The sequence below is a fragment of the Dichotomopilus funicola genome (assembly GCF_033296635.1).
Source record: "Dichotomopilus funicola strain CBS 141.50 unplaced genomic scaffold C8A04scaffold_29, whole genome shotgun sequence".
In the NCBI taxonomy this organism is placed as follows: Eukaryota; Fungi; Ascomycota; class Sordariomycetes; order Sordariales; family Chaetomiaceae; genus Dichotomopilus; species Dichotomopilus funicola.
In genome coordinates, this window is record NW_026944050.1 from 116,577 (window position 1) to 141,859 (window position 25,283).

Here is a 25,283-nt window from a genome sequence, read left to right on the forward strand (position 1 = left end):
CTGTATATCGCGTTGGGCTACCGGCCCTTTTCCTTTCCCAACCTATTCTTTATGCTAACTGTACACTTCTAGATATATTGACACCTAGGTAATATCCTACTTACCGTACAATGCTCACTTCTTACCACCCGTTGGGTGTGTAACGCCTGGGTCAGCCAACCATCCCACTTATATTCCTCAAGTCTATTCCAGTCAACCCGGTGTCCTTGGCCTTCTTCATCTCGTATCTCTTTGCTGCAGCCCCCTTCTCCATTGAAACTGGGATTCGTTCATATCCCCACGGTCCCAGCAACAATCCTCCGCAACATCGCCCCCCTTTCCCAGTGTTCCCTCTCGCCATGCACTTCCCCTGCATTAAAAACCATTTCCAACCGAAACATCTTGACTAGCGCCCAGTTGTCTTCTGCACCTTCATCCCCATCCCCATGACCATCCCTTCCGACCAGGATGTCAACCTCGTCTGGACCCTTCAGCCCTAGCACACCCGTTAAACAGTCGCGGTATATCTCTTGGGGGTAACGGTCTCCTGTGGCAATGCGGCCTTCATTGATATCGGCATGTGAAGAGACGGTGCTGCCGACGAGGGCGAGAAAAAGGAGGATAGGTCGGATAAAGGCGAGGTTGTGTTGGTCCGGGGGTGGGATTGTGCTTTCATTGCTGTTGTCGGATCGGTCTTCGTCTCCATCAAAGTCGAGGTTTGCATCGTTATCATCGCCACGGTGACCATCCAAGTCATCTCTGTGACTGGTAAACATCCTCAATCCCAAAACCTCTGTTATGTCCTGCTCTTCTTCCTTCACTTCTGGGCCTGGATGACCACTGCCCGTTGACCTCCGACCTTCCCCTTTACCATTACCGTCTCCAGTGCCACGATCACTTCTCGCAGCCCTTCCACTAGTTCCGTACCATTGCAGCACCTCTTCCAAATGATATCGTAACAGTGCCAACATCACCGCATACCCTCCCGAATTGCGTGGCCAGTCTGGCAACAACTCCTTTAGGTGCAGTAGCGCAGCGATACGAAGAGCGGGCTCAAGTGGACTGACTCGTTCGTGGCCGGGGCTCTTCCTCCTCCTTGTGTGTTCCTCCATCTCATCTTCGCCAATATCCCCCTCTTCTTCTTCCCGGAAAGGGATAATCGGAACCGACGGAACTAACCGATGATTTCCCCCGTACCCTCCCATCTCCGCCTCTGCCCCTGTCACCCTTTCCCTATCCCCTTCTCCCCCAATTGGACCATCCTCCTTTTTTGTTACCCCGCTTTCCGTCACCCCCGTCTCTATTTCCATCTCCATTTGCAACCCAAAACCCCCCTGAGTTTGGGAGCCTCGCCCCTGGTTCCAGACCCTAGTTTCTGTCGAGTATGGATTCATCCCCATCCCGGAACGCCAATCTGCAATGGTTGGTGCGGCACGAAGGGGTCGTGGGCGAGTCAACAGGACATGGGTGATGCGCTGCCATTCTTCTGTGAACACGTGTGGGTCAAATAGAAGAGGAGCTGGAGGGTTGCTTGTTTGGCTCGGTTGGCTAGGCTGTTGTTGTTGTTGAAATTGCTGGTATCGTTGCCGGGGCCGTCGAGCAAGATAGATGGCGGAGGTTAAGTCTGCTAGCGCGGAGAGAGCGTCGATTACGTCTGGGTGGATATGGAACGGGTTTAGGAGGGTAGAGAGCGAGTGAGCGGGTGATGGTGATTGGTGTTCTTGAAATTCTGTGGGGAGAAGGGAGGTATACTGCTGTTGTCGAATGAATGGAAGATAGGGGGTTGAGGCAAGAGCGGTGGCTCCTCGGAGGTCAGCTCTAAATTACCATTGCGGACGAGGTTAACTTGAGGTTCGATAGGTAGCGCCGCATAGATAGGGAAGTAACACGAGCACACGTACTTATACATCGAGGCTAGCAGCCATGGTGGTAAGCCGGCCAACCCCCCATGGAGGTCTAACACTTTTCGCAGTCCGGACATATGAAGGTGCCAGTGATCGAGACGGCCGACAAAACACTGGGAAGGAGAAGAGAGGAAATGGACATGTTAGCGAGGTTGCCCTGAGTGGTGGGTTGTCATGTTCATATCTTATACGTCAGAAAACTAGAAGGAAACCCGGTCTGTACATACCCCTAAGCACGCCAACTTTGATATGCATAGTAGCGTGACCGCATCTACAGCATTTTGTTGCCGGCCCAGCTTCTGATTCAGAATGGCGCAGACACTCGATATGTGATACGTAAGGTCCTCAGGCTCGGGTCGTTCCATCTCAACCGACTCAACCATGGCCCCGCACATGAACACACAGTGCTGCGCGGCCCGGTCGCCGGCTATCATCGAGTACATATCGGCGCCCCGTGAGGGGTTGTAGGTGATCAGGTCTTCATAAGGGTACATGGTGCGTGAACCCGAGGAGGAGTAGCCATGGAATCGGCTGTCGTCTATTAGAGCCGGCTCGGCTTGGAGCCTCCTAGGGACTCCCTCGACCGGGCTGGCTGACGCTGCGTTTGTGTTCGGCTGGGGCTCGCCTCGGCCGAAGGGCGGACGTCCTAGTTGGGAGCTCAGTTCCCCAAAGGGCGGGGGCGAAGGTTGGTGCGGTGGCGTGTTTAGTTTGGGCGTCGTATCAGTCGGCGATTTCCCTTTGTTAACGGTGGCTTTTCGGCGCCGTCGTGCACCGTGGGCCGCAGTCGAGGGCAGCTGCCCAGAGGAGTCGATATTCCTTCTTTGAGTGGCTTCTGGTTGAAAATGGTGATCGCCACCGTGCTCTTCCTCGATGAACCTAATCTCCTGCTGCTGTGACGGACCCGACGCTCCCGGAACACCCCAGGGGGTCGGCTGTCCAGACCCGACAGCGTTAACATCGTGTGGGGAAGCGTTGACAAAGGACATGCCGTTGAATCTTTGCCTGGAGACCTGCATGCCGCGGCGAGTTTTGACCAACTTCCCGTCCTTGACGGTTGCGTTGAAGTGGTCCATGGTTGCTACTGTTATCTAGCTACAGCGTGGTAAACTGCAGACTTCTTAGGACCAACCACCTAGCTAGCGACGGAGGAGGTTTGTGGTTGCCGTTGTTTTTATCTAGCAGAAAGACTATAGATCACCCCTTTCTTGGGAGACCTGGTCAGCGGGCTGAAAGGGGTAACTACCAAACAAGGCGTTTAGGAGAAGGCACCTGCAACGGGGTAGCTGCAACGGGAGCAACAGCAGCAGCCAATATGGAGCCAGACGCAAGATAAAAGAGTATGGTAGTAGCAATGGTCGACATGATTGGCGGCCTTTCCAACGTTTTCTTCAAACGGCAACAAGAATCAAGTCCCCTGCCTTCTATACTCCTCTCCTCGGCTTCTTCTACTCTTCCTCCTTCTGCGACTAGTTACCCGCGGCTGTTGCGGGTTTGCCGTGCACACAAACTAGGCGCTATCACGTCACATTAGGTCTCCTTTTTTCCTCTTCTCAGCCAGCCAGAGGACCAACCAAGCAAGAAGTCAGCAGGCCCTGATACACACCACCAACATTGGCCCCTGGGATCTTGCAGTCCATCGCGGAGAACGGCCTGCAGGTTTGTGCAAGACTAGTCAGTTGAACAAAAAAGAACAGGGGCGGCCGGTTGAGTTGTTTTGGCGGCAGCGGGCCCCCTTTAGCTAGACTATACGAGGCAATGCTACCGGATACGGGTTTGACCCCCGTATACGCAAAAGACAAATCAAGGTTTTTTAACCCAAATGTGTGCTGCCTAATTTGTCCTGGAAAATATGAGTAATCCGACCAGAGCATTGGGGGGCAAATTGTGTCCCTTGTTCTGGAGCTTCGTTTCTCAAGCAAAATGGGAAGTCGCCGGCTGGGAGAATTGGAACAAAGTAACAACTAAAAGTGCTAAAGACGATAGTGCCGCACTCCACCGAGGCTCTCGTGGGTAAAAGTTCCGTTTCAACCTAGTGGTGCTCAAGCTGACACAATGCTTATGTACAAGCTTGCAGCATGTCGATCCGGCCCAGGTTCACAAAGTGCCATGGCGCGGGGGGGGGATGTCGACCGATGTTGCAGGGTACGATCCCCGATCTGTCAAACGCGCGGAGGTTCGGCGATGGTATGTTCGCATGGTCGTGGTCGCATGGTCGCCCCCAACGGTACCGCGGGTCTCACGTCAGCGACTTGCTATATTTTCGGAGGGGATCTGGGAGAAGGGGCAGGTGGTCTCGCCCCTGCTTTGCTTTCTCGTTGTTATCTCCGAGTTCGAGCGGGAGAGGTCTCGCTGCCGTCGGTATAACATCTGACCTGTCATCAACGCACGAGCCGTTCTCGACAAATCAACCGAGACAACCTCACTTATTTCGACTCTTGCTGCCACGTCCAGCCCACTACTCGGGTGCTCGACGATAATAATCCTACGGCTTCAGTCGGGTTCAGCGGCAGACTGGTTCGGAATACTCCCTGCCTGGCAAAGGGGCGGCCACACCGAGACACAGAACCAGCACCGGCGGGACGGCCTTGCACATTATGTGCTTAACCCATCAACAGGGCTGGGCACCTGATGCTGATCTCGGAAGTCAGCTGAGTCTTGTCGGACAGGAACGCGAGCATGGGTTTTAGAACGCTCCGCGTATGAGGTTGACCCGTCGTCGAGGTACCAGCCTGGAGGATCTCTTCTAGGCGACTCTGACGCGCCGTATCCGCCCGGTAGCCGCGGGATCAAGAGATGCTTCGATAGTACGAATACCGCCGCCGAGTAATCGAACTCTATCAACCGGACTCGCTGTTGGCAAAGTTTGCCAGTGATGGCACCTGGGCCGCACGAAAATTAAACTGACTCGTGACTGCGTCTCGGGCGCACCATCCAGCATGTATTATGCTCCCTGTGGGGAATACGAAGGGGTTTCTTTGCGAATGCGGAATGCCGAGCCCAACACTTTCCGAGTGGTGGTGTTAAGATATGCACCACACTCTTTGCTCGTTAATATTTGGACACGTCTCTATCTCGGACTGCCAGGTGATGCTAGCGCCAAAGGCGACGAGACCGGCGAATAACGACATCCCGCGATTGTTGCCGGCGATGGGTATCCGAGCCGTCAATGCGAACCCGCACAAAGATAAAATCGACATCAATCCTCGTATCAATGCTCGGCAACAAAACACGGGCCTGGAAGAGATGGAAACGTTAGCTCCCACTCTATGGGCGGCGTTTGTCCGGGTCTGAGAGAGGGCAACACCTACAACGGACCCGCCGGTGACGTTAACAACGTGAGCGATTATCGATACTCCATTGTTCAGGGAAGGGACGATGTCGAAAATTATCGTCTTCGAGGGAGCTCGGTTTACTACGCGCACTACAGCCGAGACGGTAGGTCATTTTTATCAATTGGGACGCGGAGCGGTCTTGGGGGTCTCTCTAGCAATTTTACGACCTTCCGAATGCTTAGACCAGATAAGAGCGCCGGAAGTACCTTCCAGCCGTGAATCAGAACGGAACTGGGGGCCGCTGTGGTCTGCTTTTCACGGCTCAATTGCTTGATATGAACAAGGCGTGGAAGGTGGAAGGTCGAAATGAAGCAGGAGTGCAGCTGCGAGTTGGGTAGAGTAAACCCTAGTTAACCCGCTCCTAGCAGATCCCGAGCGAAACCCGAGATTGCCGAACAACCTCACCAAGGGAACTTCCAAACGCAACACCAACATGATAAAAAGAGGAAATCCAGGGGGAAACAACCATGAGGTCGGATCCAAGCATCTGCTTTAGCATACCCCAGCGTTGTTATTCCTGAATCTCAGGTCACCAATGCGACCGCCCCTTTGCCCTATGTATTGCTCTTTCCCCTCTCCCTCTCCAAACTGTTGCGAGGTACGAGCAAGACAACTTACTTGTTCCGACTCCCGCCCGTTTGTGACTCATTGCTTCTACGAAATATAGTTACCTTTCCAAGCTAACGAGGTATTGTCAGTCGTAGTCTACTTAACACTCCTGGGAGACACTCACCTCCGGGTACTAGCGCCGCAGCATACATGACCAAAGAAATCGGTCGCAGATCCTCATCGGTCGACTTCTCTAAGTAATGATGCCAAAAGTCCACCACGGACTGCACCTTTTTCTCCATTCCGGCCTCAGCTCCGAAGCAACGCAAGCCCAAACAGGTCCCAAATTCGCGGAAGGCCAGCCGCCTCGAAGCATCGCGGGCCATCAGCCCCCTTTCCTCGTCCAATATCATCTCTGCCATCTCCAGGCTCTGGCCACCCAATAAATCGGCCCAGTCCTCTTTGCCCTTGAAAAAATGGCACATCCATAACCCCATCCCAAGGTCCAGCGGATCGCGGCTAGCGCTTAGCTTACCCGTGCGGTTCATCAGCCTCCGATAGTCCTCAATCTCGCTGCTGAGATCACCCGCCTTGGAGGAGGGAGAGTCACTATGGATGTCTTTCGCCGTCTGTCGTAACAGACTATAAACGACATATCCCGTTGCCGCGTCAAGATGACCCTCCGAAGGGACCAGCACAGTATTCATATCCGTGGATATCTTCCAAACCATCCGAAGCGTTTCGACACTTGCACTTCCACCGACATCTGGCTCACTCCCCCTTCTTCGCCGCAGAACAAAATGCGGATGTATCGCCTTCGCCAACTGCACCGCAAGCCTGTTATACTCCCCTTCGCCCGTGGCCCTTGCTAACCGATCCAGCGCAAACATCCATAGCGTAAGATAATGATGATACTGCCCGTCCCCATCCGGCCCCTTCTCCTCCATCTTCCCGATCCTCAACCCCCCAGCCAACGGCTCTTCATCCGTCGCCCGTGGGAGCCGTGCCTTTCCATCGCGTGTACGGCCCAGCACATCGTGCACTGTCTTAGCCAGCCTCTGGGCAATGGTCAGGTAGCTTGTGGAACCCGTCTCGCGCGCCAGTGAGATGAAGTTGACAACCCCGAACGCGTCGGTCCAGAGGTACCGACCGCGATGCCCGCCAGCCCCAGGTTGGGAGGGCGCGGTCCAAGTGGACACGGTGTCGGCAGGGAGCTGGTCGGTATTGCCGTAGACGAGCCGCATCGCTTCGGTGAAGTGGAGGAGGTTGGGGTTGGTGGTAACCGTTGCTGTGGTAGTCATTGTGCGTGTTATGGGTCTTATTCGGTGGATCATGGATTTGGGATCTGAGCTTAAACCAGGTGCATGGGAAGCTCTAATTGCGCTGCTTTTCGTTTGTTGTTGCTTGTCTTGAACGCCAACTGCGATATGCTAGTATCTTGCCACGAATACGGTCCTGATCATCAGATCGGAGGTGACGTAGAGGGACGTCATCATTAACATTGCTGTCGGGCATGAGATGGACATCTGACATGGTACCAGCGAATGTGACTTTTCCAAGTTTGTTGAACCCGAACCTCGTCAAATCCTGAATCCTACTACCGGTGTATGTGGTGAAGAATAGCATTACTCGGGGGCATGATATCGTTACCTTACTTGGCCTCTGGTTCAACAGGCTCTGCTTTCCTAGCTGGATTTAGTACACGGGCACGCCCTCACCAAAAGTATGAAACTACAGGTTCGACAAGACGTCTGAATCTGCCGCCGACTTCACACGGGCGACTTCACGCGCTGCTTGACCGGTTTTCTAGGGCTGCGGGGGGAGGGGAGATGGGGGGAGCGTATGCATCAACCATCCAAGGACAAAGATATGCGAGGGCAGAAAGTCGTAATTGCCATCATATCCAAACTCCACCGGCTGCGTTGTTGAGCCGTGTCTTGTTCTAGGTGCGGGAGAAAGCCACATCTTTGTGACGGCCATAAAGGGGCAGCGCAGCTGATCTCGGTTTTGTGGCCAGTCTGAAGAAATCGTCTTGATGCGGGCAAAGTGACTCCAGAGCGGCCGAGTTGGGGGCCGCGAGAGATGCACGTGACTGATGTCATCAGTGGGGCCCTTGGTCAAGCTGTTGTGGAGCCGTTGGTCTGTTTTGGGTTAGATCAAAATCATGCCCCTCATTGGTCTAAAGCTGCCCCACGCTGTTGGTTTGAATGTTCGAGGGGCTTCTGGAGCCTGCGGGATGCTTCCACTGCTTCCACGAGGCTCCTGGCTGCCGCCCGCTCCCTCGAGGATCTTCAACCTACTTCTGGTTCTTGCTTGAGCACCCTCAAGTTCTCCGATTTCCCACTCATATCTCACGATATAATCGTGCTTGAAGTTCCCCGAGCTGGGTCTTCCTGTTCTCTTGTTTTTCATTCTGCAAACAAAGCTCGAGGACGACGACGAAACCATCCTAACAGCTGCCCCATATCTCCCTAATATTGCAGCCTGACGTCACTTGACTTGATCAAGAACCAACGACGTAACCACTATCTTTCCGAAGTTAATAGTCCAAGACAGCCGCACGAAACAGAGTCGAGACATCGGTCTCGTACCAAACTGATTCAACATGAATTCGAAAATGGAGTTCACCGACCGTGCCAAGAAGGCGTTGGAGGACGCCATGGTGCTGGCCGAGCAGTACGCCCACTCCCAGCTTCTACCGCTGCATCTCGCCGTTGCTCTCCTCGACCCTCTCCCCGACCAGAGCAAAGACCAGCAGAATGCCCCCCCAGGCACGACGAGTTCCCTCTTCCGCCAGGTTATTGAGCGGGCCCACGGTGACCCTCAGCTCTTCGACCGCTCTCTCAAGAAGAGTCTCGTCCGGCTCCCGAGCCAGGACCCGCCACCTGACCAGGTCTCGATGGCGCCCTCCTTCAACAACATACTACGCAAATCGATGGACCTGCAGAAGGTGCAGAAGGACACGTACATTGCTGTCGATCATCTGATCACCGCCCTGTCGGAGGATCACTCGATCCAGAACGCACTCAAGGAAGCCAATATCCCCAAGCCGAAGCTCATCCAGGATGCCATCACGACCATCCGTGGCACCAAGCGCGTCGATTCACGCAACGCCGACACCGAAGAGGAGAATGAGAACCTCGCTAAGTTCACTATCGACATGACGGCGATGGCCAGGGAAGGCAAGGTTGACCCGGTCATCGGACGTGAGGAAGAAATTCGCCGCGTCATTCGCATCCTTTCTCGCCGAACCAAGAACAACCCGGTGCTGATCGGTGAGCCCGGTGTGGGCAAGACGACCGTTGTCGAGGGTCTCGCCCAGCGTATCGTCAACTCCGATGTCCCTGATAATCTAGCAGCCTGCAAGCTCCTTTCCCTCGATGTGGGTGCCTTGGTGGCTGGTAGCAAGTATCGCGGCGAGTTCGAAGAGCGTATGAAGGGGGTCCTGAAGGAGATTCAGGAATCTAAGGAGATGATTGTTCTCTTCGTCGACGAGATCCATCTCCTCATGGGCGCTGGTTCATCTGGTGAGGGCGGCATGGATGCGGCCAACTTGCTTAAGCCCATGCTCGCTCGCGGTCAGCTGCACTGTATTGGCGCTACCACATTGGCTGAGTACCGCAAGTACATCGAGAAGGACGCCGCTTTCGAGCGTCGTTTCCAACAGGTCCTCGTCAAGGAGCCGTCGATCCCCGAGACGGTCTCCATTCTTCGTGGGCTCAAGGAGAAGTACGAGGTCCACCATGGTGTCAACATTGCCGATGCCGCCATCGTCGCCTCTGCAAACCTTGCTGCTCGTTATCTTACTTCTCGGCGTCTCCCTGATTCGGCCGTTGATCTTATCGATGAGGCGGCCGCGGCTGTACGAGTCGCCCGGGAGTCACAGCCCGAGGTAATTGACTCTCTCGAGCGTCGCTTGCGGCAGCTCAAGATCGAAATTCATGCACTCGGCCGTGAGAAGGACGATGCCTCGAAGGCCCGCCTCGCTCAGGCGAAGCAGGATGCTGAGAACGTCGAGGAGGAGCTTCGACCGCTGCGCGAGAAATATGACCGCGAGCGTCAGCGCGGTAAAGATATCCAGGAGGCCAAGTTGAAGCTAGAGAACCTCCGGGTCAAGGCTGAGGATGCCAGCCGGATGGGCGACCACAGCCGTGCCGCCGACTTGCAATACTACGCCATTCCCGAACAAGAGCAGGTCATCCGGCAGCTCGAGAAGGAGAAGGCCGCCGCCGACGCAGCATTGAACCAGAGCGGGGCTGATTTGGGCGGTTCCATGGTGACCGACGTCGTCGGGCCAGACCAAATCAACGAGATTGTCGCCCGCTGGACCGGCATTCCCGTGACTCGCCTCAAGACGTCGGAGAAGGAGAAGCTGCTGCAGATGGAGCGCGCGCTTGGCAATATCGTGGTCGGCCAAAAGGAGGCAGTCCAATCCGTGTCCAACGCCATCCGATTGCAGCGGTCTGGCCTGGCCAACCCGAACCAGCCGCCGAGTTTCCTCTTCTGTGGTCCCTCGGGTACCGGCAAAACTCTTCTCACCAAGGCACTGGCGGAGTTCTTGTTTGACGATGCCAAGGCCATGATCCGCTTCGACATGTCCGAGTACCAGGAGAGGCACTCGCTCAGCCGTATGATTGGTGCACCTCCTGGATACGTCGGTCACGACGCGGGCGGGCAGCTGACGGAAGCCCTTCGCCGGAAGCCTTTCTCTATCCTGCTTTTTGACGAGGTTGAGAAGGCGGCAAAGGAGGTGTTGACGGTGCTGCTGCAGTTGATGGACGATGGCCGCATCACGGATGGACAGGGCCGCATGATTGACGCCAAGAACTGCATCGTGGTCATGACATCCAACTTGGGCGCCGAGTACCTGGCGCGCCCGAACGGCAAGGACGGCAAGATTGACCCCACGACGCGCGAGCTCGTCATGAACGCGCTGCGCAACTATTTCTTGCCTGAGTTCCTCAACCGTATCTCGTCCATCGTCATCTTCAATCGGCTGACGCGTCGCGAGATTCGCAAAATTGTCGACCTGCGCATCAGCGAGATCCAGAAACGGCTTGCTGACAACGACCGTAATGTCCTTATCCGCGTGTCGGAAGCCGCCAAAGACAAGCTTGGCGCCGCTGGCTACTCGCCCGCCTACGGCGCTCGGCCTCTACAGCGTCTGCTCGAGAAGGAGGTCCTTAACCGCATGGCCATCCTCATCTTGCGCGGAAGCATCCGTGACGGTGAGGTCGCCAATGTCGACGTTGTCGACGGCAAGGTCACGGTCCTCCCTAACCACCAGGACAGCGAAGGCGAGGACGAGGATATGCTGGTGGACGAGGACGAAGCATTGGATGAGCTGGCTCCAGATTCAATGGATGAAGATATTTATGACTGAAGAGGAAGAAAAGGTGGATGGACAGGGTGCCCGAGGCGACCTCCAAAATGATGACCGTTGCATGATGATGATGGGTTCCGATTTGGCGTTGCGGGAGGAGCGTTTGTATTATGGTTTTGTAACGACGTGTTTTATTACCAATTAGGGGTGGATAATTCGGTCAACAATTGACCAGTGTTTATAGAGGTAGATAGTTCCCTCACCATTAACAAAAATGGAAACTTTGTACTTCAAATGAAACCAAGAGGGAAAAACGACTCTGATGCTTCCTCCGTGTCTCGTGCAGAGCGAAGTCACTTGGGTGGACAGAACGCCAAGCTCAACAACCATAAGCCCCACAAATTCTGACCAGTCGCCATCCCCAATTGGTCCTAACCCTGGCACTCAAAAATTATTAGCACTCAAAGACAAGATGGGAAACACCACCCCACACCATATCGATCGCAACATTTAATACTTCCCCCCGGTGTCTGAACGTGGGCCTGCCGTGAAGCGGGCCATCTTCAAACTCGACATCCGTCGGTAAATCCTCCTCCGGAGAGCCCGAGGATTAGGCACAAAGAAGCTAGCTGTGCTTCCATCCTGGGCCAGCGTCTTGACCCCGCGTCCTTTCAACCCATCTACACCCCCACCGACGGCGACGAAAAATCGAAACGATGAGCTCTCTCCGGCCATTATCGCTTCTCCGAAGCAGTAGCCAGCTACCGATTCTCCTTCACAATTACGGCGGGCCGGCGCGGGCCACACGGACGATAGCAGCGACAAGGGCGATGACAACTGGGACAGCGACGAGAAAGACGCCCACGACGCCGACGTTAGCAGCCACAAAAAATAGGAGGTGCGCCAGTACACAAGCGGCCGCTACGAGCACGCCGACGAGTGGCGAGTCTGTGCCGGCGCCCGTGGAAAAGCAAGAGTTCAAGAGGTCCGACAAGCCGGGGTACCGCCCACGCGGGTTACCTCCGCCGCGGCATGCCGAACGCATCTATATACACAACCACATGGTGGAAAATTATACGGTGTTCTCTATGAACCCTCATTTAAATGTAGGTTCTCTTTCTGTCTATGCTCGTCTCGTACCTTTGCGTTCCTATCCACTTCGTCGCTGATCACTTCTCGTCTACCTACCAGCCCACAAAAGCATTCCGTCAGTTCGCCTACACCGGCAAGAAGCTCGTCCCCGCCAAGCTGCGAAGGGACTACTGGAACCCGCTGGCCGTTATCGAGTTCGAGGAAGGTCGCGGCGACATTGGCCGCAGCGTGTACCAAAAGCTGCGAGAGTTCCAGAAGCGTCATCAACTCGAATGGGAAGACCCGGCGCTGCTAGCCATGAGCCGCGAAGAGCGTGGTCACGCCCTCAACGACCAGCGGGCCAATTGTATCGCAGACTTGGCTGCGGTCCTGGCCGGTGCTGGCAAAGCCAACCGCATGGTGGACATCGACGTGGCGAAAGACCGGGATCCGAGGATGGGAAAGCGCGGGAAGAACAAGACGGGCGTGACGGGCGTAAAGAGGGTCATCTCCGTCGAGAAGGCTCCCGTCGACGCAAACGCCCCCGCAGATGACCCGGAGGATCATAGCCCTGCCAGCGGGCACGGCCGTGCATTGGCGACGATCGAGCTGGTCAAGGACGGCGTGTCTCAAATAGTCAGGGGCGTCCCGCTCAACGGGGCGACCGTGTACTGGGCCAACGAGCAGGACAAGTACTTCGCGTCGGAGTGGACGGATAACGTGACGCACGTCATTGGGCTGCCAGTCAAGACGCCAAAGAGACACGTCGTGGCGGCTGCAGCGGCGGCGGAGAAGGCTGCTAAAGAAGCAGCTGCAGCTCAGGAAGGAGAGAAGGAGACGGCCGTTGCGGAGGGCCAGGAAGCGACTGTGGAGAGTCAAGCAGCTGCAGAGGCAAAGCCCGATGCGGCGGCCGACGCCAGTGAGATTAAGCCCGAAGCGGGAGCTGAAGCCACGAAGAAAGAATAAGGAGATGGTATGAGGTTTTCTGCGTCGGGTTCGAGGCTCGAACGAGATTTTTACCCAAAACAGGTCGTCTCAGTCAAGCGAGTCAGGTAGAGAGAACCTTGAGAGGTGGGCAGTTTTTTTCTAGAAAAAGCTACCATCGACCATGTATGTACTGTATGTAAAATGTATATCACGCGATAAAGACTCACCATGGCCGCTAAAAAATGCACAGCATCTAGATGAATGAATGCCCGCCATTTGACATTACAGTACGTAGTTAAGGTAGATAGTATACCCAATGAAAGGGTATCATGCGACGAGAACCGGTAAACAGCAACTCCCCCCCGGTCAAATGCTAAACAATCTATGCCCCTTCCCCCTTCACCGTCCCCCGACGCCCCGGCTCTTGAACCCCCTTTAAACCTTGATAGCAAACGACTTGAGATACTCGTAGTCGGCCACATTGGCATTGACACACTCGCGAATGATTTTCTGACCCTCCTCGCCAAACTTGTTGCGCCACTCTTCATCCTCTTGTTTTTCCGTTGGTGTTTTCTGTGAGGGATGGAGTCAGCGTTACCGTCACCCAGGAACCTAGCAGAAGGGGGGAGGGGAAAAAACGGAAGCGCTCACCTTAGCGTGCACCCTAGCCCGTAGCTCAGTGCTCGCAATCGCGTCGTCGTGAAACCCGTCCCACTTGGCAAATGCAGCAATCGCCCGCTGCTGACTCTCTTCGTCGCCCCATTTGAGCATGCCATCGTGGTAGTCCAGGCCGATATCGGCGCAAAAGGCCTCCACCACTTCTGCTGGCTTGTCCAACAGGTCATCGGCGTCGACGACCGTGACCTTGAGGGCCGAGGAGCCGGTACCATTGACACCGTTTGCTGTCTCCCCGGACTTTGGCTGGATCAGACCTTCGTGGAGGAGGTAGTCGAAGAGGCGGCGAAGCTCGTCGTAGCCGGCCTCACTGGGCATGAACTTGTGGAAGCCGGTGCGCGTGGATAACGGCGGGACAGTGCATCGGTAGTAAGAGGGTATCGCACGGCGTGGGTGGCGGATGAGGAAGGTGAAGTGGAATTCGCGGAGCGCAGATGCCGGGAGGACTGTGGGATTGGCGCGTTGCGATTGCGGTGCTGATGCTGATTGTTTTGCTTCGTTCGAGGCGAGGGATGGGGCGATGCTGACGGGCTGTTGATGAGGGGGGAGAAGATAATGGGCAATATCTTTGATGAAGAGCCGTTTGCCCTGGGTGTGATGTGTCAGTGCTAGGCAAGATAGGCTGAGAGGGCGAGACCTGGGTACAACTTGCGACTTACATCACTGTTGGCTGGGTTTAACAGACCATCGAGCACATCTCGATATGTGGTGTTGGCAAATCCGCTCTCCTGCCTTGCCTGCCCGTCGTTCTCATAACGACCGCTCAATCGTTCCGGGCCGAAGTAGAAGGCATCGCCAAACGGCTCGTGGACGCAATGTAGAACGTCGGTCCGGGTCATGAAGACTCGTTCGAAGGCAGTTGAGCAGGCCCGGGGGTGGGTAGCCACAAGGATCGGCTTGTTCGACATGGTGGAAAACGTTGACGTGATCTCGGGAGATCAACAGGTACGGACAATGTAAAATGCGATTGGTTGGGAGAAGACAAAAAAGGAGAAAGGAGAAAGGAAGAGAGGAGGGTAAACAGGGTCGGGTCAGATTAGGAACAGAGAGCGCCAGAACAAGAGGCTGCAGAATCCTTACTCCGCCAGAGACTTAAATACCTTCCACAACATACGAGATACCTACGTTATCACTACCCGATAAAGCTTGCATTGCTCGACGAGACTAGGCCTACAAAGTAAGTAGATCCAGCGCTCGCCTGCAAGAGTGGCGGCGGGCGGACTCGCCGAATTCGAGACCTGCATACGCAGCCCGCAGTGTACTTCCCCATCAAGCAAGCGATGGAAGTTTCTTCTGGCGGCAAAAGAATTGAGACAACAAGAAGAGGGGCCCCACGTCACGGCGCAAGGAACCGAACTCCTTCTGCCCCATCCAGCCCCTCGAAACCCCTCTCTCCTCAGGCCCTTAAATCAGGTGGACCGAGGTATCGACTAGCGACACAAGGAATCGCCAGGGAAGAGCCACGGAGATCCTACCGGTCAAGCCATCGCTTGCAGACTTTATTGAGACGACGGCGAGGGAAAAGAGGGGAGTTCCATGAATCCAGAGCTCCAGGAAGGGATCAAGGCAAGACAAGACGAGATGAAGACAGGTGGATAGAGAAAGCTCGACCCAGATTGGGTAGCCTTTGAGTCAACCCGCAACGCACGTGCGGATCAACCCCCACCTGCCCCTGGGCGGCGAATAGCGCCGCATGGTTCAGTGGGTTTCCCCGGCCGGGCGGCACCCTGGAGGACTTGAAATGCGCGCGTTGTTGTGGGGTCATGCTGTCATAACCCCTGCTTCTCGTCTTTTTCGGTGCGCCGTTATGACGGGAGTGTTACAATTTTCCTTCCGGCCTCTTGATGCTTGCTGCGAGATGTCGATGGTGGGCTGAACCGACGGGACATACGAACGATAGTTGCTGCAGGAAACACGCGAGCGGGCAGGGAGTACGGGGATTAGGACCTGAGAGAAAACGAGAGTTCGGAAAAAAGTTATTTGGGGAAGCCATTTGAAAGTCAAAAGATCCAAATAGCAAGTGAGGAACAGATGACGTCACATTGAACCCTGCCAAGCACAGGTACACAACATCCTGAGGAAAGGAGAACAGAATTAACATACACGTAGTTACCAGTTTTTTCTCGGCGTTATCGAACCGGCCGTTGGAGTAGTGTGGGACGGTCCTGCCTTGTTGCTTGGATATCCACCACATGGGAGAAAAGATGGAAACACGTCTGCTTGCCGTTCCCGGCGTACACTGCATATAACAAAAAGTGCCATTCGTCTCATCTTGAATTGCTCAAAGCTTACCACCCCCACGACAATGCTTGTTCTTCTCACAATCTGCCAGCATGCAAAACCAGTACACTTGCGCCAACAAGCCTATTGGACTAAGCTCAATGCACAACATCTCGCGCAACGACCCGCCTGTGCCGCCTTCGGCACACCCTGGAGAAGTGCACACATAAATCGATCCCTGCCCCGCAGCCCCTGCCGAGCTATGACTACAATTAACCCGCTAATTATCCAACAATTATATTCATAGATTCCCCCCGATCCCTCGATCTGGCGCCACCACTCCCCTTTCCCCCCATTACCCTCACCGGCCGCTTCCTTGTGTCTGTTACTGTGTCTTCTTTTGCTTCGCTTCCCTCGTTTCCCCGACGACATTACCACCCCCGCTTTTCCACACACCGGCTAGCCGCCACACCACCCACGCAAACCCAATGACCACCGCCGCCGTTGTGCCTGCGCCCACCCACTCGGCCCGGTCTAGGTCAAGTACCGGCACCCGCACTTCGTTCACTAGCGATGGACTGCTCGCGGTGACGGCCGGCTGGGGCTCGACATGCCAAAACACCGTACCAGCCGCAAACAGCTCATCATACCCCAGATGTGTCTTCTCGAATGGATTCATTGGGGGGAACTTCTCCGCAGCCGATTCCCGCTCGTCCTCGCCGGGCTCACATGCCCAGAACACTGCTGGGTACGGCATTGACACGGCAGAGTACCCGCCGGCGCCGGCCGAAGGAGCGAGGTAGCGTAGGTGGAGGGGAATTTCGGCCGTCCACTCGGAGCCAGATGACAATGATGGGACGAGGGAGGGGTCGGCTAGCTGCAGTAGGATGGCGGAACCCCATTGCGGTAGGACATACTCAGGACCTTCGAGGTCGACGGGTTGGGTGGTGTGGCGCAAAGTGGATAGATTTTTGGAAGCGAGGAAGAGGGGGTCGGAGAGCTGGTACTTGTCGGCGAAGATGCCGCGAGGGAGGGTAAGGTAAGCGTAGGGGTGGCATGCTGCGGTAGTGTAGTCATTGTCGTCGTTGTTGTCCCCTGAAGGCGAGAACGGAGGCGGATGAGTGGAGGTCAGACGGAGCTGAAGTGTGGGATGAAGGCCCGTGGGGTTCAGGAAGCCAGCGGAAAAGGCCGACTCAGCATCGCGATGGCGCGACGGGAAGGTGAACATGGTCGGCGACGGCTTCGAATCCTGGCCGAGAACGGTGAGCAATCCCGAAATGCCGATCTCGTGGGCCTCGAGCGTCTTTGGTTTGTCCGTAGAGAGGATCCCAACCTCAGTCCGACGCGGTGGTTGGGCCGTGGCGTGTATTTGCTGGCGTTCGTAAGGCCAGAGGGCAGTGATCTGGAGCAAGTTCCTCGCGGCTTCCCACGAGATGTCTAGTGAGCCGGCCCCGGAGAGGGCATCTAGCCTGGTTGAGCAAGAAGTATCTGTTGGGCTGCATAGTCGGTGTTTGGCATATCGGATAAACTGCGACAGAGAGTCGAGCCCTTGGTAGTATTGGAAGCTATCGTCCCCAAGGGAAGTAAATGATTCCTAGGGTTGTTGGTAAGCCAAGGTAGGGACAGGGACACCTGGGTCGAACCTCAACACACACGCAACCTACAGTGAGACTAGTACACGAGATGCCGCCAAATATGTCGCCTAGAGCTAAGCATAGTTCGTTCCTACACACCACCGGAACGGATTAGGATACGGATCCGTATTGCTACCCAGGCCAAAGAGGCACGACGTACGACGACAGATCATCGGCCCCGGCCCGAGCCGGGGCGTAAAAGAGATGGAATCCGGGGGGCAGCCTTGCCAACAACGGGCTCACCACCCCATATGCATCGGTGCTCACCCATCGGATGTGAAGGTCCCGGGCACCCGCAGTCAGTGTTTGCAGCTCATGCGGCAATTCGGGGTGGGCCAGGGTCAACCGGTCTTCTCGTACAGCGCGTATCTCGGGTCCATTGATGGTACCACTGCGACTGTCCACTGTCAACGCCGAAGGCTCCAAGGAGTCACCCAGCTTCTGGATGAACGTGATTCGTTCCCGCATGGCTGGACCGAGCCCGGTTTCGGGCCAGTACTAATAAATAATAGTAAGGTAAGAAAATGGGGGCCACGGCTGTCACAATAACACTTCTGAGCTGTGGAGGGTGGTTTTGGTGACCAAACTTGGCTGAATCAGCAGGGAAGCTTTGGAGTTTGTTTAGGCTCGGTGAGTGAAGCGAGAGCATGAATGCTGAATGGGGCAAGCTCAACCAATGTAGCGCCAAGAGTTGTTGTCAGCTCCCGCCAAGCCACGCCAGCTGGTCACAGCCCTGCTTGTGGCGCACGATCCAAGATCGCCAAGCTCAGACAGCCGGCACGCCCTTTGGCCTGAGCAAGGCGCAAATCGCCGCGACGTTCCGATTGGCCATCAGCGCAAACCCGCGGCGATCTCCTGGCTCTTTCCCAAAGCAACACCGGGCTCGTGGAGGTTATGAGTGGCGCTAAACCCGAATTGGTGACCGGGAGGCAACAAGCTCAGCCTTCTTTCGGCGGGTAAGCTCAGCGGGTTCAGCGCCGCTCAGCGGGAGCTCGCGGGCTTTTGGGGTCTCAGAACACTGCTCAAGACGGCACCGAACACACGGGCACGGGAAACGCCATTCATCCATGAATGGTCCATCAGGATCCCATCTCCCCCCCCCGATGTGGCAACGCATGTCAAGCATCACATCCACCACCTCCCCATTCTTCTCCTTTCCCGGAACCTCGCACCGAAGAGAGAAGGAGACGAAGGCCATGTCCCCATCAGTGCAAATGCGGCACCGATAACTCCATTTTCAGCACTTCGCTCCGCTGCCAATCGCCGGGTCCTCCCCCTGTTCTTGACTCCATCCAACTTCAACCACTTGAACCTCTTTGGGTTCCGGTTGGTGTTCGTGTTGCTGTTTCAACACCGACGTCTCTCCGACAGCACTCCGGTCGCTTGGTTCGGTACCACGTTACGGTGTTGAATCTGGGTCCGAGGACCTGACCTGGACTCGGATCTGGTTCTGGGCTGCGGTCTATTCTTATTTTGTTTTTAACTCTGGCCTTGGAGCTTCCCGTTCGCCATGGAGGAGCAACAACCATCTTTCATGACGCTCAGGGCGAGGCGGCCCGCCAACGACGAGCGCAGCATGAGCAGCGCCGACTCCGCTGTATGTGCCCATCCCGAGAGTCTGGAATCCAGCGCGCCGGCCTTGGCCACGATATGACTAACTGATGTTTTGCACCGTCCAGTATGGCTCGGCCACGGAGAGCACAACTCCCCCAGCGACCCACGACCTCAGTCGTGTGAGCTACCATGTGAAGCACATCGATAGCTTTGCTCAGGCACTCCAAAATGTAAGTAAACTGCCAAGTCTCGAGCTTGAGGTTGCCAAGGGGCGAGAGCAAGCTTAAACCTAACACGAAAACTTCTCAAGTCGGCAACGAGGGCGTTCCCCAACCGCGGCCGTGGCCAGAGGTACACCAAGGTGCAGGCTCTCATGCTCCACTGGAAGTCTGATGATTTGTTCGTACTTCCCGAGCTCGAGGACCTGGAGAAGTGCTTCCGCGAGCGCTACAACTTCGCCACCGATATCTTCTCCATCCCCTCTGAGAATCCCCATCTGGAGTTGATGCTCAAGATTGGCGATCTGGTCAAGCAGCACGAATCTGAGGACACTCTGTTTGTCGTTTATTACGGTGGCCATGCAAGGATAGATGAATCGCGTCAGAGTACGTGGTGTGCGTAAGTAGCGAATCTTGTCCCGTTTCCTTTCCGCCTTGTCTTTTGTCCTAGACATGGCCCCTAACCGCCCATTAGAAACCGCCGTCCCGGTTCCCCCTGGCTCCAGTAAGTCCACACACCACCTTCCATGCCACTAAATAGAACCACGTGTCGGTTGACCTGTTTAATAGATGGTCTGCGATCCAGACTCTCCTCGAACGGTCCATCTCGGATGTTATGATCCTCCTCGATTGCTGTGCTGGAGCTGCGAGTGCCACTTTCCCCACCGGGAAAAGCATCACAGAAACCATCTCGGCATCGAGTTGGGATGCTATTGCGCCTGACCCGGGTCGCTATTCGTTTACCAACGCCTTAATCGAAGTGCTCGAGGAGTGGCGCCAACGGACCTTTTCAGCCGCCATGCTCCACGCCGAAATTCTTGCTCGTTTAAAGCACCCACGGCCTATCCTTATCAACGGGAAACATTTCGAAGCCCGATCCACTCCAGTGCATTTCATGATGACTTCCAATCATAGGGCGCCTAGTATAGAGCTGTGTCGGCTGGTCCCCCGAAAACACATCCCCTTGTCTCCACCAACAACCGAAGCGGCTTATTGGAGCCACCCTACCCTCCCGAGGATGATCGAGGGCCGGAACCCGGTTGAACAAATACCCCCCCTTCCCGACTACGGGATTCCCGCCACCTCGGAACCCAATGAGGATGAGCCTCATGTGCTTATCTCGTTGGCGCTGGAAGATGACCAACGCCTGGATCTGAACGATTGGGAGACTTGGCTTGGCGCGTTCCCTGCCATTGCAAAATACGTCAAAGTCCAAGGCATCTTCAAAAGCCATTCCACCATGCTCTTGCTCTCGCTTCCGGTTATGGTTTGGGATTTCCTTCCTGATGACCCGGCCTGCTCTTTTGTCGCCTTCATCCGGTCGAACAATCTCATCAACGTTCAGAAGCCTGCCCAGGAACCAGAGAGCGTCCCAGTTGCGGAACCAGTACCTGTCACCGAAACAGTTCGCGACGATACCGAATCCTATCTATCCGGGACGACATATGGGCCGTCGGAGAGTTTAAATATGGCTCGACACCTAGCTGCGACCTCTGGCCTGCACCGCACCCACTCCAGTGCGGTCACCCCTTACCCTCAAATGAACCATCGACTACCCCCACACGTCGGGCCCTTGACCGGCAATCGGTTCGATTCTTCCGCCCCCGATGCGTACCCGTCCTCCGGGTCCAGTTCACGGCCCCGGCCCCAACCTTCGATGGCCAGTCTGGGTGGGTCTCTGAGAAACGTGGCTTCCACCACTTCATTGCGTACCATCGACAGACGCTACCACAACTCCCTGGGGATAGGTGCAGGAGGTGGCGGTGACTTCCCATCTCCTAGCGAAGGGATCTCGAGGACCATGATTCTCAATCAGACCCGGACTTCTAAAAAGTCCCTCTTCCAGCCCGACCAAGACGTCCCCCGTGGGCAGCAAATGGCGCCCCATGTTATTGGGCGCTTGGAGGATTACTTTCAGAAAGACCCGGAACCGAGCGTCGCCATTATAGAACACTTGGCCTCAAACCTCGGGGTTGAGACCGCCGATATCCACGTAAGCTCCCAGCCCGTGTATTAACCACGCCGAGCGTTCTACTGACAAAAAAATAGTTCTGGTTCCACCATCGCCGAGAGGAACGGATGACGGACAACAACCTCCAGGCCCTGAGGGATGAAAGCCCGCAGCAAATTACCCAGGACGGTAGCCGCATGATACTGCCCGGTCACCTTAACAGGCTTCTCGAAATTTACCCCTCTAAAGGCATCCTGCTTGTCGACCTACGTTCGTCGACAGACTTCGAACGCTCGCATATCCATGATGCCATCAACCTGAGAGCGCCCCTCAGCTTTGTGGAGAATACGTCTCTCGAGATGATCGAGGACACATTTATGGACGACCAAAGCCGCCGCAGTTTCAGCAAGTGGTCGCACTTCAAGTGTGTCGTCTTCTACGATCGAGTCGTTGAGTTTGGCTGGGAGTGCCCTGTTGCCGACGCTCTGTACGCCAAGTTCCGGCGCAAGGGGTGGCAGGGCCAATCATTCATCCTCAAAGGCCACTATCGCGAGTTCTCGGCATCCTTTGACAAGCATATCGGTGGAGCTAAGATGACGAGTGAGGCTAAGGAGTATGTTGACGGTCTCCGGCAACAGTCTAGCCCAACAGATGTAAGTGCTTATGGTCCCTGGCATACTTGAGGTGACTTCCGTAACTGACACAATCAACAGCTTGAAGCGCACACCCGGAACGAGGATTATCGCGAGTGGTTAGATATATTCACCAGCCAACAACGCGCCGGGACAGTCGACCTCATCCCAGCGAGAAAGTTCGAGCGCAGGAGGACAGTCGAGCAGCACCAAAAGGAGCTTGAAGTCGAGTTCGAGGCACGCTTCCCGGCACTGTACAAGAAGTCCCAAACGATGCGCCCCGTCGAAGTCTTCGACGAACCCACTTCCCCAGCCGGCTCACCTCCTCCACCTTTCCACAGCGGAACCCGACGGAGCCAGTCGTTCAAGCAGGTGGACTGGTCTGGGGTAGCCGGTCGCGACCACGACAAAAGCCTAGACGATGATGACTTTGACTTGCGTAAAGCGCCCCTCGTCGGCCCGCTCACTAGCGGCCTGGAAAAGATGCGAGCCGCGGCTGCTGCAGGTGGGGGAGGGAACCTACCGCGTTCCGACTCAAACACTTCCTTGAAGAAGTTTGAGGACTATCCCGTGAAGCATAGGGAGGATTATTTTGGAAATGAGTACGACCACGACTACGAGGAGATTGATCCCAAGAGTGAAGGGCTTGGAAACGATCCCGGGTTCCAGGAAGCCGGACTTCCAGCAGGCGGAGAGGGTGCCGCCACCGCATCTACTGGGAAGCATGAAAGGGGGGATGTCGCGGTAAAAAAGACGAGTAAGAAGCGGCCGCAGATTTGGGAACGGCTAAGGAGTGGGGGCACGAAGTGATATCCGGTTTGAAATATCTAAGGTTTTGCATTTTGGTTCGAGTTGGCTTCACCGGCTGTCAGGACGGCCTTGATTTTGGACATGGGAACGGAGTATCGGGCTGATCCCCAAGCTTTTTTTGGGAAGCTGGAAATATTTGCGTTGGTGTATCACGTATAGCTCTGGCTTCCCCTTTGTTTGTTGCAATACCCTGATTTACTGCATTAGCGGATACTTTTAATTCCTTGGACTCGCAAAATCACATTTTTGGCACCGCACTAGTTTCTCAGTTACTTCATGTTATTCATTGTCTTATCAACCCTCACGTATCTAATGTGACAATCCCTCCGGAAAATGAATCACAAGCCCGCCATTTTCCGTCAAGCAAGCAATACGTGACGGATGGGAGTACCTGCGCAAGACTAACCCCGCTGCCTGAGGCCCCCATCGTCAAAAATTATCGCTGACGACATGAAGTAGATGAACCCCAGCAAGCTCTCCCTTCTCTTTAGCACACAGGCCGCAGAAGTTAGCCGATTCGGTGACTAGGAACACCCGACATCCGCAATGGAATAAACGCTGACGCGGTTGGGGAAGGTATGACGCGGCACGGTATATAGATGATTGACGGCCGTCCGAACACGGGCTGATATTGAGGGTGTGTCGGACAGAGAAATAGAAGAAGCGGGAAGGGTTCTAGAAGGGAACCATCCCGCCTGTAAAGTATATTACATTCCCCGGTGAGCCGCGCGCGGCTCGGCCTGCAGGTTTGCTTGTCCACAGAGTCTGGCCGCTGGTTGCAACCCCTCGCGATGTGATAGCGAGTGGGGGGAGACCACCCTTCATTCCGGGCCGTGTTTGTTCTCGACCGAGCGGGGGTTCGAGAAAGGATCGAAGCTTGGTGTGTGGTGATATTTTGTGTGGATATATGACATGATCAGGCCATCGGCTCCAAATTAGTGTTGGATATTTATTGATGATTTAACCGAAGGGGCGACGGCCTCCGGGGCTCGCATCAACAAGGACATAACTACGTTGATTGTAACACCCCTCGCAAAGCAGCTACCAATCTAGGCAACTTTGATGCGCCTTCATACATACAGTTGGAATGCAAGAGATGCGTATGATGATCTTGGCCGATGGGTTTAAGGCAGCTAGAAAAGATGACTTAAGCCATCCTCTTCGCTTCGATGACCGGTGTGTGAGGAGATGCCCGGTTGAGTTGAGATGTGTCACATTCCCGTAATGGGGTTCCCCCGGTGAGAAAGGGGAGATTCGTCCCTTCTCTATATATCATGATTGTATTAATCGCCGCATGGTACCCGGCAGTAGCCCTTCAGCAATCTCGCCGTTAACATTGACTCCAGCACCTAGGAGTTTGTTGCGCAGACAATATATTTACACACTTTACTCCCTGTATATATGTGCCACGTTTGTGGCTTCCATACCGTCGCGTCGAATACTGTTTACAATACAGAATGCGGCATCGACTTCCCGCATGTTCTTTGCTTGCGCGGCGTGCGGTCGTACGCGATGTACCGAGTATAGGACGGCGGTTATAGGCGACGATGCCTGTCCAACGGTTTTAATACCGTATATCATAAGGTCTTATACCTCCCATGGGGCTTGTCAACCACACTTAGCAGCATGTTGGAGACTTTGTTCCCTAATCTTGTTCGCCACAAGAACTCAAAACTCGGTTACCAACCTAGCATCTCGCCAACGTGGTATTTTGTGGTGTGCGGTTAGCGTCTATCAATCAGCGGTGGGTCTTAAACTCTCGGGAACAGCTAGGTACGGATAATGTTAATCATGTGCTCAAGCCACTGGTTGAGATTGACTTTCACGGTCTTGACGTTCAGTTCCAGGGCCGGGGGCTCTAATCCAACTGTCAACTCACGCAAGAAACTTGGAAATTTAAACCACCACCCCTGCTATATGCTACGTCGGCTGAGAACGAGACGGCGAATCTTCTCAGCTCAACTCCAGACATACCGTACCACGTTGCCACGGTACTAATAAACTTAACTCAACCTCCGGGGTCACACCGAATAACAACCAGACATTCAGCCACTTGCCGATATTGGCAGGCGCCTGGGCAGTTGTCGAGATCGCGGATCTGTCTCCGTTGGATGGGGCTTGCCCACCGTGCGAGTCTAGAAACAGGACTATACAAGCAACTCAAATTGCAGTTTCGTCTTCAAGCTTTGCCTTGTTTGTGCTTGAGCTTGAGAAAGGAGGTCAAGGCGGCACATACATTGACGAGAATTCGTTCAGGGTCTCAACTTCGTTAGTCCGCGCGCGCGCGGGCTTCTTAGTCCTTAACCACCTACCTTTCTAAGCAGGAACTCCACGTACACGGACGCAGTTCTCCGGTCTGCCACTCGCAAGGTGAATGACTGCCGACCTGTTCCCTGCTTTGCGCACGGGAAGGGGGTTGGGGTCCTACTAATGTCTCAGCATCGACTCGACATGGCCCGTACCCGCTCATACACTAGCAACTGGGCTTGCCTTCGGGCTCTTCC

General features: G+C 55.1%; 7 protein-coding genes across 7 annotated transcripts; 3 read left to right on the forward strand and 4 right to left on the reverse strand.

The window, feature by feature from the left end:
* Nucleotides 1-269: 269 nt before the first annotated feature.
* Nucleotides 270-2,956, reverse strand: C8A04DRAFT_28409 (uncharacterized protein; the record flags this gene model as incomplete). The annotated part of the gene is made up of 3 exons (XM_062780634.1): nt 270-1,797; nt 1,881-1,996; nt 2,111-2,956. The coding sequence occupies 3 exons, from the start codon at nt 2,954-2,956 to the stop codon at nt 270-272; spliced, it is 2,490 nt and encodes an 829-aa protein (XP_062637213.1).
* Nucleotides 2,957-5,869: 2,913 nt separating this feature from the next.
* Nucleotides 5,870-7,065, reverse strand: C8A04DRAFT_37078 (uncharacterized protein; the record flags this gene model as incomplete). Its single annotated transcript, XM_062783760.1, has 2 exons — nt 5,870-5,895; nt 5,949-7,065. The coding sequence occupies 2 exons, from the start codon at nt 7,063-7,065 to the stop codon at nt 5,870-5,872; spliced, it is 1,143 nt and encodes a 380-aa protein (XP_062637214.1).
* Nucleotides 7,066-8,369: 1,304 nt separating this feature from the next.
* On the forward strand, nt 8,370-11,147 carry C8A04DRAFT_11983 (heat shock protein HSP98; the record flags this gene model as incomplete). The annotated part of the gene is made up of 1 exon (XM_062777174.1): nt 8,370-11,147. The coding sequence occupies one exon, from the start codon at nt 8,370-8,372 to the stop codon at nt 11,145-11,147; it is 2,778 nt and encodes a 925-aa protein (XP_062637215.1).
* Nucleotides 11,148-11,917: 770 nt separating this feature from the next.
* Nucleotides 11,918-13,124, forward strand: C8A04DRAFT_11963 (transcriptional regulation of mitochondrial recombination-domain-containing protein; the record flags this gene model as incomplete). Its single annotated transcript, XM_062777165.1, has 3 exons — nt 11,918-12,193; nt 12,279-12,578; nt 12,681-13,124. 3 exons carry the CDS (start codon nt 11,918-11,920, stop codon nt 13,122-13,124), a joined length of 1,020 nt encoding a protein of 339 aa, XP_062637216.1.
* Nucleotides 13,125-13,520: 396 nt separating this feature from the next.
* C8A04DRAFT_11977 (P-loop containing nucleoside triphosphate hydrolase protein) lies at nt 13,521-14,668 on the reverse strand (the record flags this gene model as incomplete). The annotated part of the gene is made up of 3 exons (XM_062777172.1): nt 13,521-13,658; nt 13,737-14,348; nt 14,420-14,668. 3 exons carry the CDS (start codon nt 14,666-14,668, stop codon nt 13,521-13,523), a joined length of 999 nt encoding a protein of 332 aa, XP_062637217.1.
* Nucleotides 14,669-16,365: 1,697 nt separating this feature from the next.
* C8A04DRAFT_37081 (PIG-X) lies at nt 16,366-18,082 on the reverse strand (the record flags this gene model as incomplete). Its single annotated transcript, XM_062783761.1, has 3 exons — nt 16,366-17,574; nt 17,645-17,705; nt 17,775-18,082. The coding sequence occupies 3 exons, from the start codon at nt 18,080-18,082 to the stop codon at nt 16,366-16,368; spliced, it is 1,578 nt and encodes a 525-aa protein (XP_062637218.1).
* A 1,042-nt stretch (nt 18,083-19,124) lies between these two features.
* C8A04DRAFT_11968 (uncharacterized protein) lies at nt 19,125-22,779 on the forward strand (the record flags this gene model as incomplete). The annotated part of the gene is made up of 7 exons (XM_062777168.1): nt 19,125-19,211; nt 19,294-19,398; nt 19,479-19,786; nt 19,862-19,891; nt 19,957-21,379; nt 21,436-21,990; nt 22,051-22,779. 7 exons carry the CDS (start codon nt 19,125-19,127, stop codon nt 22,777-22,779), a joined length of 3,237 nt encoding a protein of 1,078 aa, XP_062637219.1.
* Nucleotides 22,780-25,283: the final 2,504 nt, after the last annotated feature.